This window comes from Equus asinus, chromosome 8, assembly GCF_041296235.1.
Source record: "Equus asinus isolate D_3611 breed Donkey chromosome 8, EquAss-T2T_v2, whole genome shotgun sequence".
Lineage (NCBI taxonomy): Eukaryota > Metazoa > Chordata > Mammalia > Perissodactyla > Equidae > Equus > Equus asinus.
The window spans coordinates 39551064-39565778 of NC_091797.1; the positions used below are offsets into that span (position 1 = coordinate 39551064).

The window sequence follows — 14715 nt, forward strand, 5'->3', positions numbered from 1 at the left end:
ATCCTGCAGAGGAGAGGGGGGAGGGATTGGATGTGCTCAATAGAAAGCATTCAGATTTCGTTACCCTTGACTTTTGGTGGAAATATAGATGTCTATATTCAATATGTCCCATCTTTGGTGTTAGGTGACCATGTACGTGAAGGGCCTTTCAAGAAGTGAAATATTTTTCAATATAGAATAATTAAACAACCTGCCAGCTGTACAGTCTGGCACTATATTTTACTTTACTTGTAATTGCTTCAATGCATTTTGAGCTTTTGAGAATCCCTGTTCCCATCATTTTATTGTTTCCCCTATTATTTTCATTCTGTTTTCACATTTACTGTATGTATCTGTACTTTTTAACTGAAATCTCTGTATATATCTACTGTCTCTCTCAGTTCTTGTTTGTCATTCTGTATTTGTCTTCTCTATCTTTCATTTTGTTTCTGCCCTTTTCCCTTTCCTTTTCCCCACTTGGGCTCTTTATCCATTTATCTAGTGATAAATACAGAAATCCCAAAGTGAAGCAGCAGTACAGGGTGGTATAACATTTCACTTAGGAAGTGTGGACCTTCCCTTCCGCTTATCTCAGATAGACGACAAGCAGTGAGGAAGAGAATCTGAGAGTTTGGAATAATTCAGAGCCTAGAAATAGCTTGTTCAATACTTTACTGAGGTGGTGGCAATTTAGATATTTCAGAAGAAAGGCTATCTTCACTGTGTCTACTCTACAGAGAGAATGGTGTCCTGGAACTGGGTGGAGAAGCATTCCTCTTCTTTCCTTTACATTAGTGTTGCTTTTCCTTAGATCAGTATTGTTTTTAGATTTATATTCCTTTTAGTCCACCAATTTGATTCCTTACAAATCCCTAACCATTTTTCCATTGTTCAGAACTTAGCTTTTCCAAATATGATTTTTATCAGCCTTATTCATTTACAAATACTCCTAATCATTTTTGATACTTTTATATAGCCTCTTTGTTTCCTACTTTCTTATTGTCATAGGTATAGTATTGAGTAAAACATGAGTATAACGCAGTCCTATGTGTTATTTCTTATTTCCTCTGGCCATCTCTCTCTCTCTCTGTCTCTGTGTGTCTCTCTGTCTCTACACCTGTATAAAAATATTCACTTTAAAGAATAATTAATAAGTGAATAGTCATTATAGTACCTTCTTCGTAAACTAGAACCTGGACAGTACCTCGGATAGCCTCTACCCAATTGCATCCCTTTCTCTCTTCATTTATCTTGACTTTGTTATAATCAGCCTTTCGATATTCTTTTTAGTTTTGACTATAATATTTGATTGTAACTATAGTTTTACCACCTATGTTTGCATTCATAAACAACAGTTTATTTTGCCTGTTTTTGAACTTTATGTAGACAGATTGATTCCTTTGTGACTGGCATGTTTTGTTCAGTATTTTTGTGTGAAGGACAATGTTTCAGTTTGTTTTGCTGTAGTTTATTCCTTTCTTTTGTAAAGTACTGTGTTGTATGAATAGCTCACAGTTTTCCCATTTTACTGTTGATGAGCATTTGAATTATTTTACAGGTTTGGGTTAATACAAACAGCGCTGCTTTGAGCATTCTTATTCATGTGTTTGGGGAACATGACTAAGAACTACTTCAGAGAATATTAAACTGAGGAATGTAATTGCAGGTCAGCATTCCTAGATAAGGTCAAACTATTATCCAAAGTGATTTTGCCAATTAATACTTATAACTGCTAGCGTGAATTGGGAAGAAAAGCATTAATAGTAGCTCTGTAATTCCCTCCCTCCTCTGACACCCTAAGCGGTATTAGTCTTTACTAGACCTCCTTTAAATATTATGATGGGATTTTAACCAGTAGGGCTATAACTGAGAAAATTCTAACCTAAGACTGCTTTTAGGAGGAGAAGGATAGTTTATCTCACTAGCTGAATCTTGCAAATAAAAGTAGAATTTGTCGATATATGGGAAACAATTGGCTATAGAATGGAAATTAATCACAGACGCTCTCTATACCTGTGTCACTAATGACGTATAAAAACCAAGATGCTTCAAGCCTAAATGGTTTTCTCTGAGCTAGCTTATACTGCTATTTAGCAGTTGTCTATTACTCTGAAACAAAAGGTGTTCCAGTGTGGATAAAGGGATTTTATTTTTTTTGAAGTTTCATTTGACATTTAGGGTCCAAGTTTGCCAAAGTCAGATGTTGTTATTTATACCTGTTGTTGCCTGTATAGTCAAGTAAAGATGTTTTTAAATAAATCGATTGATCTTCAAACTTGACTTCAACACATGAAACCTCCATCCACTTTCCTCCATTTTTCTTTAGCGAATATTTGTAACTATCCTGGTAAACTAAAAATCATTTGGAATTTAAATGCAAAGACTAGTGAAATTCAAGATAACCAACCATGTAAATGTCATTAAAGAATTTTCTTTTTATTACTTGAGTAAATCATTAAAACCTTTGGATATAAACTGAAGACTGTTATAGAGGATATGAGATATTATTCCTTAGCCACATTAGAAGTTTGTTAATAAATGTGATGATTGCCCTCCATTATATTTCCCTTAAAGATTAAGGTGTGCCTATTTATTAGTTTTGTGATCCCTTATAAGTTGGTTATGAATGAATTTAAATGAAAAATTTATTTACATGTATACTTTTACAATTAAGTAACCGAATGATTGATTTATTATCTATACATAAAAATTTTTTGTGATTGTGAGAAAAAAAATCTAAGGGTTATGTAAAACATCCAAGTCATTGAAAGTTGAGAACTAAGGTAACTAGAGAGGTAGAGGGTGTTATCTGTCCTCTGTCAAATATATGAAATTAAAGAAGAGACATTCTCCTTGCTGCCCATTTTCCCTGAGGATTGTCATCTCTGGACAGCTTGGTGACATCAGCTAATCAACAGCATAGAACATACATTCCCTTGAGACTTCAGCCAGGTAAACAAGTTTGAGTCTCAATCTGTGCCAGCCCAGTCACAGCGTAGCGCCATCTCACCCTCTCATGTTGCTCATAGGGTCTCTCTGTCAGAAAGCCAAGTCATTGTATTTGAGGAAATAGTACTGAGAGTTCAAAATTGCTTTTCTTCATCTTCCTACTACCTAGAGGCAAAAGCAGGTCTAGTACCATGTGAAAACAGGTGAACTCATCATGAGAAGGTGTCCTCTTGCTTAAGAAAAATTTCTGGATAATCCAATGCTGATATAATCAACCTTTGCACTCACTCCACACAACCTGATTCCTGATTCTACATATCAGAGTTCCAACCCCAGTACTATGTTAAAGGCAGTAAGTTGGAGATGAGGTAGGAAAATAGCTTAGGATCCACAGATAAGACGAATAAAGGTGAGTGGAATGGAACTTGATCTCTGCATTGCTTTTGAATTGGCAAGTTAATTTCCAGTTGCAATTGTTGTTGCCACAAAAAGCTCAGTTGGTTTGCATATATGTCCATTGGCAAAAGGAACAGACTACAGAATTCACCAAATATTAGAACTAAATTAGTTGTTCATTTTAGAAGCTAATGATTTATCCCTAGACGTTCCATCTGATTGTAGTACATTCATTGTACCTCAGTATGTACACATGGAAAGTAATTTAAATATAACATATTTAGGTGTAATAAAATATGCCCTTCAGTAACAGAAAAATAATGTATGTGTGTATGTGAAAGTATTAGGCAATATGCTTTCATTCTTTCTTTTGGCGGCTTATTCTCTGTGAAACACAATATTTATTCTCTATGTTTAAAATGTATCATGAGTATTCATAGTTTTAAACAGTTTATTTCCTTTCTTAAAGAAGCACAAAAATATCTAAAATATGTATACAGTGCTCATCTTGTGAGATGTTGTTTCCCTGTATATTCTTTTATTGATAGTAATTTTTATACAATGCCATCTTTGTTTTGTAGATATGTTTTATTTTACCTATTTAAATTTTTTCCTTCATATGTAATCTTCACTTAAAAAATTATTTATTTTTTTGTACCCAAAGTAATAATTTATGTGTAATTTTTATAACAGATCTTTCCTATATCACGTCATATTGTGATGGCTACTAAGGACACCATCCTTTGTTCCTGTACCTAAGGAATAATATTTCCAGTCACTATTATTTATATAGTTTGTCTAATGAATCAATCTTTCTTGCTGCATTGAGTCAAATGATGTTTGTCTAAACAGAGATGATGATTCCCAGTCAAATTACACAATGCTTCAAATGTGGTAGGAAGGAAATGAAGTAAAATTTCTCATTTGACCTTAGCCAAAAAGAATTCTTTCTCTTGGAAGATTGCCTCTGTGGTGGTGCAAGCAGCTTTAGAAAGGTTGGATTCCAAGTAAGAAAAGATGAACAGAACAAAGTAACCTAGACCAGCCGAACATACTCTTGAGAATCAATGGGATAATGCATTTTGCAATTAGATCTTTCCCATGTCCAGTCTTACTAAAGATAATAATTTTCCAGAATTGTAATGAGAAAAAAATTCAAAGTCAGAAGATAGAATATGACATTAGTATCCTAATACCTCCCAGTATGCGCTCCTGCGTGACATTGCAAGCAATGATCACACACGGAGGCAATCACATTCTTTTCTGTTTTAGTGGGCATCTCCTGTGCCTCATATTTTATTTTTCAACCTGAAATCATTCATTTTTATACCTGTCAGATAGGTAGCCTTTCAGCCTTCTTTTTTCTTCGTATATGTATTATCATGTAAAGCAACAAATATTTTGTACAACGTGATCTCACTGGGGTTTTATCTTTTATCAGTTGCCATCTTGGTCCTTATTTAGATGATAAAATGGAAATCATATAAATTAATTTTAATGGTTCATTATTATTTTGGTGTTTTCCTTGGATGATTTAGCATTTTATGTTTGCTCTCCACTTTCATGAATGTTTTCTTTATTAGATACAATTTAAAAATTAGCCAGCAGTTCATTTCAACGAGTGCCTCTCTATTTGTGTGTGCATGCATGAGACTGACCATGGTTTGTTTTTGTTTGCTCTTCTGAACAGGTGTGAGTCAGAGGATGTATCCTTTCGTTTCGCATTTAGACTGTCTCTCATACTTTTATAATTATTTCTATTATGAATTTCTTTGTGCATAGATTTTTGTGTGGATATCACTGATCACATTCTTATAAGAAATCAAAGGAATTATGAAATATTATGAAATGCTGCACCTCTATGTCACATGTGATGATTCCTTTGAATTTTATTAAATCCATTTGATTGACGATAAAGTAATGTTGTTGAAAGTATGAACTTTGATATCAAAGGGACCTGGCTTTATGTTAAAACCTTTAGGAGTTTAAGGATCTTGGGTAAGCTATTTAACCACTTTAATCAATTTCTTCATATGTCTAAAGGGGACGGTAATAAATTTCAAAAAGTCTTTAAAAGATTAGTTGAGATTATGCATGTTAATATTTTAGAGCATATCAAACCCTCAGTAATACCAACCAGCATTAACATTATTAATGTAAGTAGCATATCAGTTTAACCTTCAACCTTTGGATACTTTAATTTTTCAAACTTTAAATGTGAAAACATTTTTTACAAATTAAATATTGTATTTGATGGATATGTGAAATAGTACTCTATCATACTGTTGTTTTCTGATTGAGTATAAATTTAATTTAGTTTAACTAATCCTTCTCATGCATGATGTATTACATTTCTGCTGGGAATGCTTTTATATTTGAAAACATCAATCTTTTGATTGTTTGCTTTCCTTGGAACTAAATTATGGGACAAGGAGGACATTTATGTCTGTGGTAGAGGATATTTCCCAGTGGCCTCTCTACCACTAACTCTTGTTTCCCTTGATCTTTACTTTTCCCTTATTCAGATTTTATTAATATTTATTATATGCCACTTTGTACCAATTTATTTTGCATATCAATGTATCTATACAGAAACGATTCAGATTTTAAAAGTTTTAGAAAGATTAAAAATTTACCGTATGATTTTCCATTTGAATATGCTAGATCTGAAATATTCATTTCCTGATGCCACTTAAGTCGGGGTATGACCATGCTATGCAATACTAAATAACTGGATGAAAACGGCAATCAACCATCCTTAGAGTTGGCAACATGTGTGGTCCAGTGTAACTCACTCTTCAAGATCGCTTCCAGAAAGCTGTGTATATAAAATTAACTGAATGTAGATGGATGTTCTTAGATTTTTATAATACCAAAATCTCCTTTTTTATGCCTTTCCTTGTATTTGTTTTAGTTTTACAATATATCTCTTTGACCTGTCATTGCTTTGACAATGTATCTGCCTTTATCTCTATGTATTTATCTTTTTAATTACTTTATCATAGGGAGTGATGCAAAGCATTACAGTTTGTACATAGGTTACACAATTGGATCACTTTTAAAAATGTTTACCCTGATTAGAACGTTCATAGAAAATAATCCCACCTCTTTCCGGAATTCACACACTCTAGTTGTTGGTAATATTTGAAAATGAAATCAGCAAAAGGAAAAGGAAACTGTTGGCCACTGGATTTTAGAGTTCTGATTCCAACTGACTCTGCACAGACAGCGAATTTTCAGAGAACTTGTAAAGTTGGTCTGATAATTTCAAGCATCTTGAGGGCAAGAGTGCCACAATGTAACAGAATAATGGTGATTGAATGGTGTCTGACTGAGTATTTAATTGTTTGACTACCATAAAAAGGACCAGGGTAGTCTTCACAAATATAATGGAGTAGGTAGAGTACAGAGCAAAACTTCCAAAATATGTAGAGTCAGCGCTGTAAGTGATATTTTTAATATAATTTATTCCTCTGTATAAGTACATTCTAGATCACGAATTCCAATATCTGAATGTATTTTAGAGATTATCTTGCTTTATATTCTATTGCATGTGAGGTATGTACAATTGTGTAGAATTTTGAGATATATGTTTCAAATAATCTCTCTGCCTCTGTCTGCTTCTCTTTCTTATTCTTTCTGATCGTGCTCCAGTATTTCCCTCATTCTCATTTTCTCTAATGTACATGTATTCTTATAGTACTTTAAATCTTATGAACTCAATCTGAAACAGACCTTTCATACCCATGAATCATGGGAACACAAGGTCTATTATTTGATTTTTCTTACATTAAATATCAATGATATAACTTTTTGTGATAATGTGGAACTACATTGGTATAAGATATGTCCATCTCAATGAGTACATCACTTCTGAAAACAATTGCATATAAAAATCCCATGACCGTGTCTTTTAACATGATAGATTCACCTCTTCCTCTCTCCTTTTCTTTTAAAGACACCTTCTAAAAATTTCTAAATGCTTGGTCTTGATAAGAACCATGTGCTAGCAAGGATGGAAGAGAAAAATGCAAGCTCCCTCACTGGGTTTATCCTGCTGGCTTTCTCTGACAGGCCTCAACTGGAGCTGGTCCTCTTTGTGGTTCTTTTGATATTCTATATCTTCACTTTGCTGGGAAACACAACCATCATTGCATTGTCCCACCTGGACCCACATCTTCACACCCCTATGTACTTTTTCCTCTCCAACCTCAGCTTTCTGGACCTGTGTTACACTACCAGCATTGTTCCCCAGCTCCTGGTCAATCTCAGGGGAATAGACAAATCTATCTCCTTTGGTGGTTGTGTAGTTCAGCTGTATATCTCTCTAGGATTGGGAGGCACTGAATGCATTCTCTTAGGAGTTATGGCATTTGACCGTTATGTAGCTGTTTGCAGGCCCCTTCATTACACAGTAATCATGCCTCCCCATCTCTGTGCTCTGATGGCTTCTGCTTCATGGTTCATTGGTTTTGCCAACTCCTTATTCCAAACGGTACTCATCTTCCTTTTACCGCTTTGTGGGAGAAATAAATTAGACCACTTTTTCTGTGAAGTACCTGCATTGCTCAAGCTTGCCTGTGTTGACACCACTATGAATGAGTCTGAGCTCTTCTTTGTAGGTGTCTTCATACTTCTCATACCTGTTGCATTTATCATGTTCTCCTATGGTGGGATTGTCAGGGCCATCTTAAGGATAAAGTCTGCAGCAGGGCAGAGAAAAGCATTTGGGACATGTGGCTCTCACCTCACAGTGGTCACCCTGTTCTATGGCACAGCCATGTATGCTTATCTCCAGCCCAGCAACAACTACTCTCAGGATCAGGGCAAGTTCATAGCTCTCTTCTACACCATCGTTACTCCCATGATCAACCCCCTCATATATACTCTGCAGAACAAGGATGTGAAGGGAGCAATGAAGAATGTTCTTTGGAATGGTCATGACTCCAGATAACTGGGCGAGGAAAACAGTTTAATGGAAGGTCTTTGAATACCAGAGCCCTTAAGATGTTTTTGTCTTCCATGTGTCAGCTAAAATTTTCCCTAAGAACTCTCAAGGGAATTTTCTTACTTCATTGTCCCATGAAAATGTGTGTTCAAATCAACATTCATAGATTCATTCCAGCTTCCAGAGATGGTGATTCAGTGTCTCTAGAAGATCTGTGTTACATTTATTATTTTTAAAAGCTCTATGAAGTTTTCTTATTTGCAACCCCATTTGGAAACATTATTCTGCTTCTCTTGCAAAAAGACATTTAAGTACATACTGTAAAGACACAGCCAAATAAGAGCATAAAACCACTGAAACACTGTAAGAAATATTAACTTGTTAGCATTTTCTAGCAATTGCTGGAGGGATATCACTTAGTCTGGCACTTTGATCAGGGCTCTCATACAAAGTCTGTAGGTTGACTCCATCAGAGGTTTTTCACAGAAGTAGGTGGGGGAAGCTGTAAGAAAAACTAACTTTAAGTTCAAAGAAAGAGTTGCTAACATAAATCCTGATAAAGTCATTCTGAAGTTAGTCCATATAGTGAACTCACCACCGTGGCAGCCATATTATGCAGCATTCATTTCATAGAAGGCTGTACACAGGATCACTGGGTGAGGGAGTGATACGATGTTGCCGGTGACAATGGTAGCCATTAGCTGGTAGTGCTTCCCTATAATTTGGTACATAGCCATAAAAAACATGGATGTGAGGTACGGATGTTGATTATATTAAATCTGTGAGCCTCATTCTGTTTTTTAAATCTGACTTGGGGGGATGTTATCATATATGAATAGCACGTGATCCAAGTTCTATTTCATATTATACATATTTTACTTCCAGTAATGCAGCAAAATTTCCAAAGGGTAAAAATACGTTTAAATTTCTCTCTTCTTACCATTTTATAAAATTCTTTGATTCAGGCATCTATTGCTCATGGCGTTTGTATCTCACATCTGGCAAAACTCCACATAATTTGAATTGGTGACATATTATACAGATGTAAGTAGTGGCCCCTTATTCCCAGGAAACCTCATGTTTTGTGGAAGCTTACTCAGATTCATCTGGAGGAAATTGAAAGAATAATGTGCGTATTAATTTTTAAAAATCTCTATATACCTAAACTTTATAAACAGCCATCTCGTGAAATAATCGTCATTCAATTCTGAATTATGTAGTAAGTATAAACATTCCAGAAAAATTGAATCTGACATTCTAGCCCTCAGATCCCCTTCAAAGCTCAGTTTTCAGTGTAAATTTGTTTTGGGATATGAATCCTAGTGTTTGTATATCTTTAATGTCATGCACAGTGTATTTTTCTGTGGAGGTTATAACTTTGACAGTGGTATCATCACAGAAATGTTTATGATTTTTAGTAGATTTTTCCAATATGTAGTACAGTGCAGATAAGTACATGTGTGTCTCTGGGTGGAGACATATGTAAAAACTTATTATATAGTCTCTTGTCCTGACAACTACCTGCATCCTCCCGGGCCTTGAACCCCCTCAGTCGGTCATGCTCATGAGAATTGATCTTGCATGAGACACAGGTTGGCGAGGCGGAAATGACAGCTAGGCGAAATTATACACATGGTCAAGATTCTATCTATATCCTTAACAGCATCCCAGCATTCACACTTGAAGTCAACACTTGGGAAACCATATATTTTGGCACCATAGTAATTCTTAATGTATACCAGTATGAAAACAGTTTTGGAATACTGTTTACCCCCCGTGGTGACAAATTTCCCACTCTCTGTTATTGCTCAACAGCACCTTGATAAGTAGACCCAAATGGTCACTTTCAAATCCTTTAAATGAACTTTCTTTGCTGCAGAAAACTTTAAGGTCTCCTGAAGCCACTGATATAAGAAAAGTTTTTCTAGGCTCTGAAAATTATTTAAATTTTAGTAGAAGTCTCCTATGGAAACTTTAGGTTTGGTTCTTTTGGGGTGTTAGTTCTTTGAAAATTTTATTATGGAAATCAGTCTATTCAGATTTTATACCTTGTTTAGGGTCACTTTTGATAAATATATTTTCCTAGAAAATTACTCATTTTGTTTAGATTTTCAAACTTATCTGCATAGATTTAGTTAAAATACTTTAGTCTTATGTTTCTTCAAATTTTCCTATTTCTGTAGATATTTCCTCTTGTTTCTTATTTTGTATATTTCTGCTCTCCTCTTTTTAGTGATTAGTTTGGGTAGTAGTTTCTCAGTTTTACCAATTGTTTTTTAAATATCCATCTCTTGGACTTATTTTTTAAGTGTTATTGTTTTTTTGTTGTTGTTTTGTATTATGATTCATTGTTTTTTGCTTTTATTTCCATTTCTGTTGTAGTCCTTCAGTTTATTTTGTTGCCTTTTTCTAAGTTTTCAGTCGGATCCTTAACTAGAGTTATCTAAGTTTCATTTAAATGTTTACGCCTCAGAATTCTCCTTTGCACACTGCTGTAGTTGTTCTCATGCTTTCTCATATGTAGTGTTTTGATTATTATAATTTTCTAAGTATTCTCAAATATTTATAGCTCCTTCTTGAATCAAAAGTTACCTAAGGGACACTTAAAAACATTTCAAGTGGAAGATTTTTCTGTCTCTGAATGTGTCATTAATTTTTAGTTTTACTAGGTTACATTCAGAGACTGCTGTATTAACTATTTCATTACAGGTGGAGTCACAGATTGGCTTCCAAGAGGAGCATACTCTGAGATTACAGACTGGCATGCAGGAAGTTTATAGGTAGCGATCCTGTGACTGATACCTGTGAGAGAATAAAGGCATCAGCATTGGGTGAAGGAAGTTGGGTTGTGATGCAATCACAACAAAGCCTTTGCTGCTAACTCAGAAGAAAGATGGCCCTTCAGAGTGTCCTGAATTGCGTTAAATGGATAAGGTCTTTATACTCCCTCAAGAGACCAGTCTTTGCATACAGCTTGCCCCTAAAGAGCTTGCCCCTTAGACTAGGCTGTTCTTTTTATCTGAGGGCAGTTTCTGGAGAGGGCTGACAGTGAGGCCTATCAGGGAGGACTATCAACCAGCAACACTCCCAGCAACTGGGGGGATAAATCTGTCAGTCTTGAAAGGGGGTCTGGGAGGCATGGCATGGTGTTCAGTACAGGGGAAAATCTGAGATACTCTCTCAGACTTCTTTGTACTTGGGACAAGGGCATGTATTCTATGTTTGACCAATCAGATATAGTCTCTCTGCAATTTGAATCAAGGATAGGTGATACAAAAATGAAAAATGGTAGAAAATCTCTCTGGTGGTGGTGGCAGTGACAGAAATGTCCAGTTTTTGAGTCAGCAGTGGCAGCAGGCTAGCATAGGCATCCAATGTCTGTGGCACACAGCATCACTGGGTCAAGCTGCAATATCCAGTGTTTAATCATGTGACTTTGGTCAACTTATAGGATGATTATTAGTGTTGTATTGGCTGTGGTCTGGTTGTGAGCCTCTGAACCCAGTTCTCTAGCCCTTTTAGCAATTTTGTGAACTACCCAGTATTCTTTCATTAAATTTTATTTCTGCTTAATTAAGCAGAATTGATTTCTGTTTCTTTGCAACTAAGATATCTGATGCATACAAAGATCTTTCAAGAGTTGGGGAATTTGGATCTGATTGGGCCATTTTTACCATTGCTTCTGTCTTCCGCCGAATGTTATTTATACTGGGCCTTACATGCCCCAGCAAATTTTTTGGATCTCTTTCTCATCAGAGACGAGTGAAAACCAGAAGGGTAATTTGTAGAAGATCTTCACATCATAAATAAACAAAGGAATAAAAAATATTTATAGCAGGATGTCTTTTTAAAAATCTCTATCTTATTTCTATCTTTTTATCTTTATTTTTTCCTGTCAGTTATCACACCACATGAAAATGATTGAGCATTTTTTTTAACCAACTTTGAAGAGATACTTTGGGTAGTATGACTTAAAATGTGGGACATACGGCATATGGAAAAATGCACTCTGCAGGGCTCTGGGGGACACCGTGGACAGGAAACAATCTGTTAAATCAGATGTGAGTTCCAAATCAAAAGTCACAAAGGCATATGCTTTCCATTGCTGGTGTGGTCTGCTACTCATATAGGCAACTCTGTGCATGTTCCAGAGTAAATAACAATACAAATTTTTAAATTTTAAAATGATGATTAATAGCATCCCAGGCAATTTGTTGAGACCACCATGAAGATTTATATAGCTATCTACATAGACATAGATATAAATCCTGCTCTTTACACAAGGAGATAAAGACAGATTATAGGAAATTCATACAATATCATAAAACATGAATAAATATAAAACATTAGGGTAAGAAATAACAATCCATCCTTCATTCTCACCAGTCTGTAATATGGACCCTTCACTTCATTCAGATTGATTTATTCAATACATTTACTCATACGTACCATGCTCTTTCTTCCCTACAAGGCTTTCTAACCACTTTTGAATATTCTTATCACTCCTATGTAAAATTCATCTGTGTCTAAGGTCCAGATTAAGTGCTGTCTTTTTCTTGAAGCTTTACTTGACCTCTTAAATCCTCCCCAATATCTTCTGTCTTCGACCTCACATCAAAGTTCTGATGTGAACCTTTCATTACATAGTAATTTTTTCTCTACCGTTTTTCATGCATGACAATGTGTTATCTACTCCTGTCTACTCTAGGAGGACAGTCCTGGGGAAATACTCTATTCTGAACTCCCCGTGGTGTATTCCTGTATTAATCTGAGCCATATGTGAGGTCCTAATCATGCATTTGAATGTTGATTTTATATTTTTATTGTGATTTTTCAGGGACTTCATATGTAAATATTTGCCCACATAAATAATATTTCAGGGAGCTCAAAAGGATAAGACCTGTGACTATGTCATTTTTAGAGTTTGTAGCAAACTTAGGTCATTGTCAAGTTTAATAGGTATTTAATAACAGCTTTGTAATTATGATGAAAATGAAAATGATGATCTCATTAGAACTTGCCTCCTGTTGAACTCCTTTCTACCAGTATGAATCACCGGGAGAAGATTTTGCTCTGGCCTAGAGCCTTCTTTAAAGCCCCCTTCAGCTCATTGTTCCTTAGACTGTAAATGAAGGGGTTCAACATAGGGGCTGCGACCATGAAAATCACTGACGCAGCTGAGTCTTTTTCAGTTGAATGGTTGGATGAGGGGCTCATATAGACCCCTGTGATTGCTCCATAGAAAAGAATGACCAAGGCAAGGTGAGATCCACAGGTGGAGAAAGCCTTGCATTTTCCTTGGGCAGAAGGGATTTTCATCACAGCAGAGATGATGAGGCTATAGGATGCTAGGATACACCCTGAAGGTACCACAAAGATTAGCCCCACCACAGCCAGAACCATGACCTGATTAAGACTTGTGTCAGAACAAGATAGAGGGAGGAGAGAGTTGATATCACAGAAGAAATGATGGATGACATTGTTAGAGCAGAAGTGCAGACGGGTTATCATAAGGGTGTGCAAGAGGGGGTTCAAAATGGCAATGACCCAAGGTGCAGTCACCAGAGAGGCACAGAGGTGTTGGGTCATGATGGTGGAGTAATACAAAGGGTGACAGATGGCCACATAACGGTCATATGCCATCACTGTGAGAAGGAAATTGTCCATGTTGGCAAACATCATACAGAAATACATCTGAGCCAGGCAGCCAGGATAGGAGATGGACTGAGTCTGTGTTTGGGTGTTCAGTAGTATCTTGGGAACTGTAGCTGAAGGAAGGCACAGGTCTACAAAGGACAGATTGGCAAGGAAGAAATACATGGGTGTGTGGAGATGATGATGTGAGCTGATGGCCAGCAAGATGAGTAAGTTTCCAAACAGACCTGTTAAGTAAAGACACAAGAAAAGTGCAAAAAGGTGTGCCTGCTGCTCTGGCCAACTCGAGAAGCCCAGAAGGAGAAATTCAGAGACACTGGTTTGGTTTTCCTTTTCCATTGCCTGGATATACCTGCATGAGGACCCAGAGGATGAAATATTTTCGACAGAATAAATTTCCCCTTGGTACTTTTTACCTACTTACCTAGTCTAGTCCCATTTACTAAATATTTTCTCTTTAGACTACCCTACCTCCTCTCTGATGTTCTCTCCCAAGCCTTGCTGCACCTTGGGTGTGTCTTTCCATTTCATGCGTTGTCTTTTCACTTATCCTCTCTTGCTGAAACCTCACCTCATCCAAGATTTCCAAGGGATCTCTATACATCTCTCCTCTGTAAGTAGAGATTATTTTCCCACTTATGATGTTGATACAAACTCTTGCACATTCTGCAATTTGTGTGGCTGCCTGACTGTCAGCTGTGTGCTGGAACACATCCATGGGTTTGACACACTAAATGACTCCACGCCAAACATTAAGATTTAAATGAGAAAATTTTTCCAAATGTTTG

At 36.1% G+C, this 14715-nt stretch overlaps 2 protein-coding genes across 2 annotated transcripts; one reads left to right on the forward strand and one right to left on the reverse strand.

The window, feature by feature from the left end:
* The first annotated feature begins 7339 nt into the window (after positions 1-7339).
* Positions 7340-8278, forward strand: LOC139046069 (putative olfactory receptor 2B8). The gene has a single exon (XM_070516840.1). The coding sequence runs from the start codon at positions 7340-7342 to the stop codon at positions 8276-8278; it is 939 nt and encodes a 312-aa protein (XP_070372941.1).
* A 5046-nt stretch (positions 8279-13324) lies between these two features.
* On the reverse strand, positions 13325-14266 carry LOC139046019 (putative olfactory receptor 1F12P). Its single transcript, XM_070516782.1, has one exon. The coding sequence runs from the start codon at positions 14264-14266 to the stop codon at positions 13325-13327; it is 942 nt and encodes a 313-aa protein (XP_070372883.1).
* Positions 14267-14715: the final 449 nt, after the last annotated feature.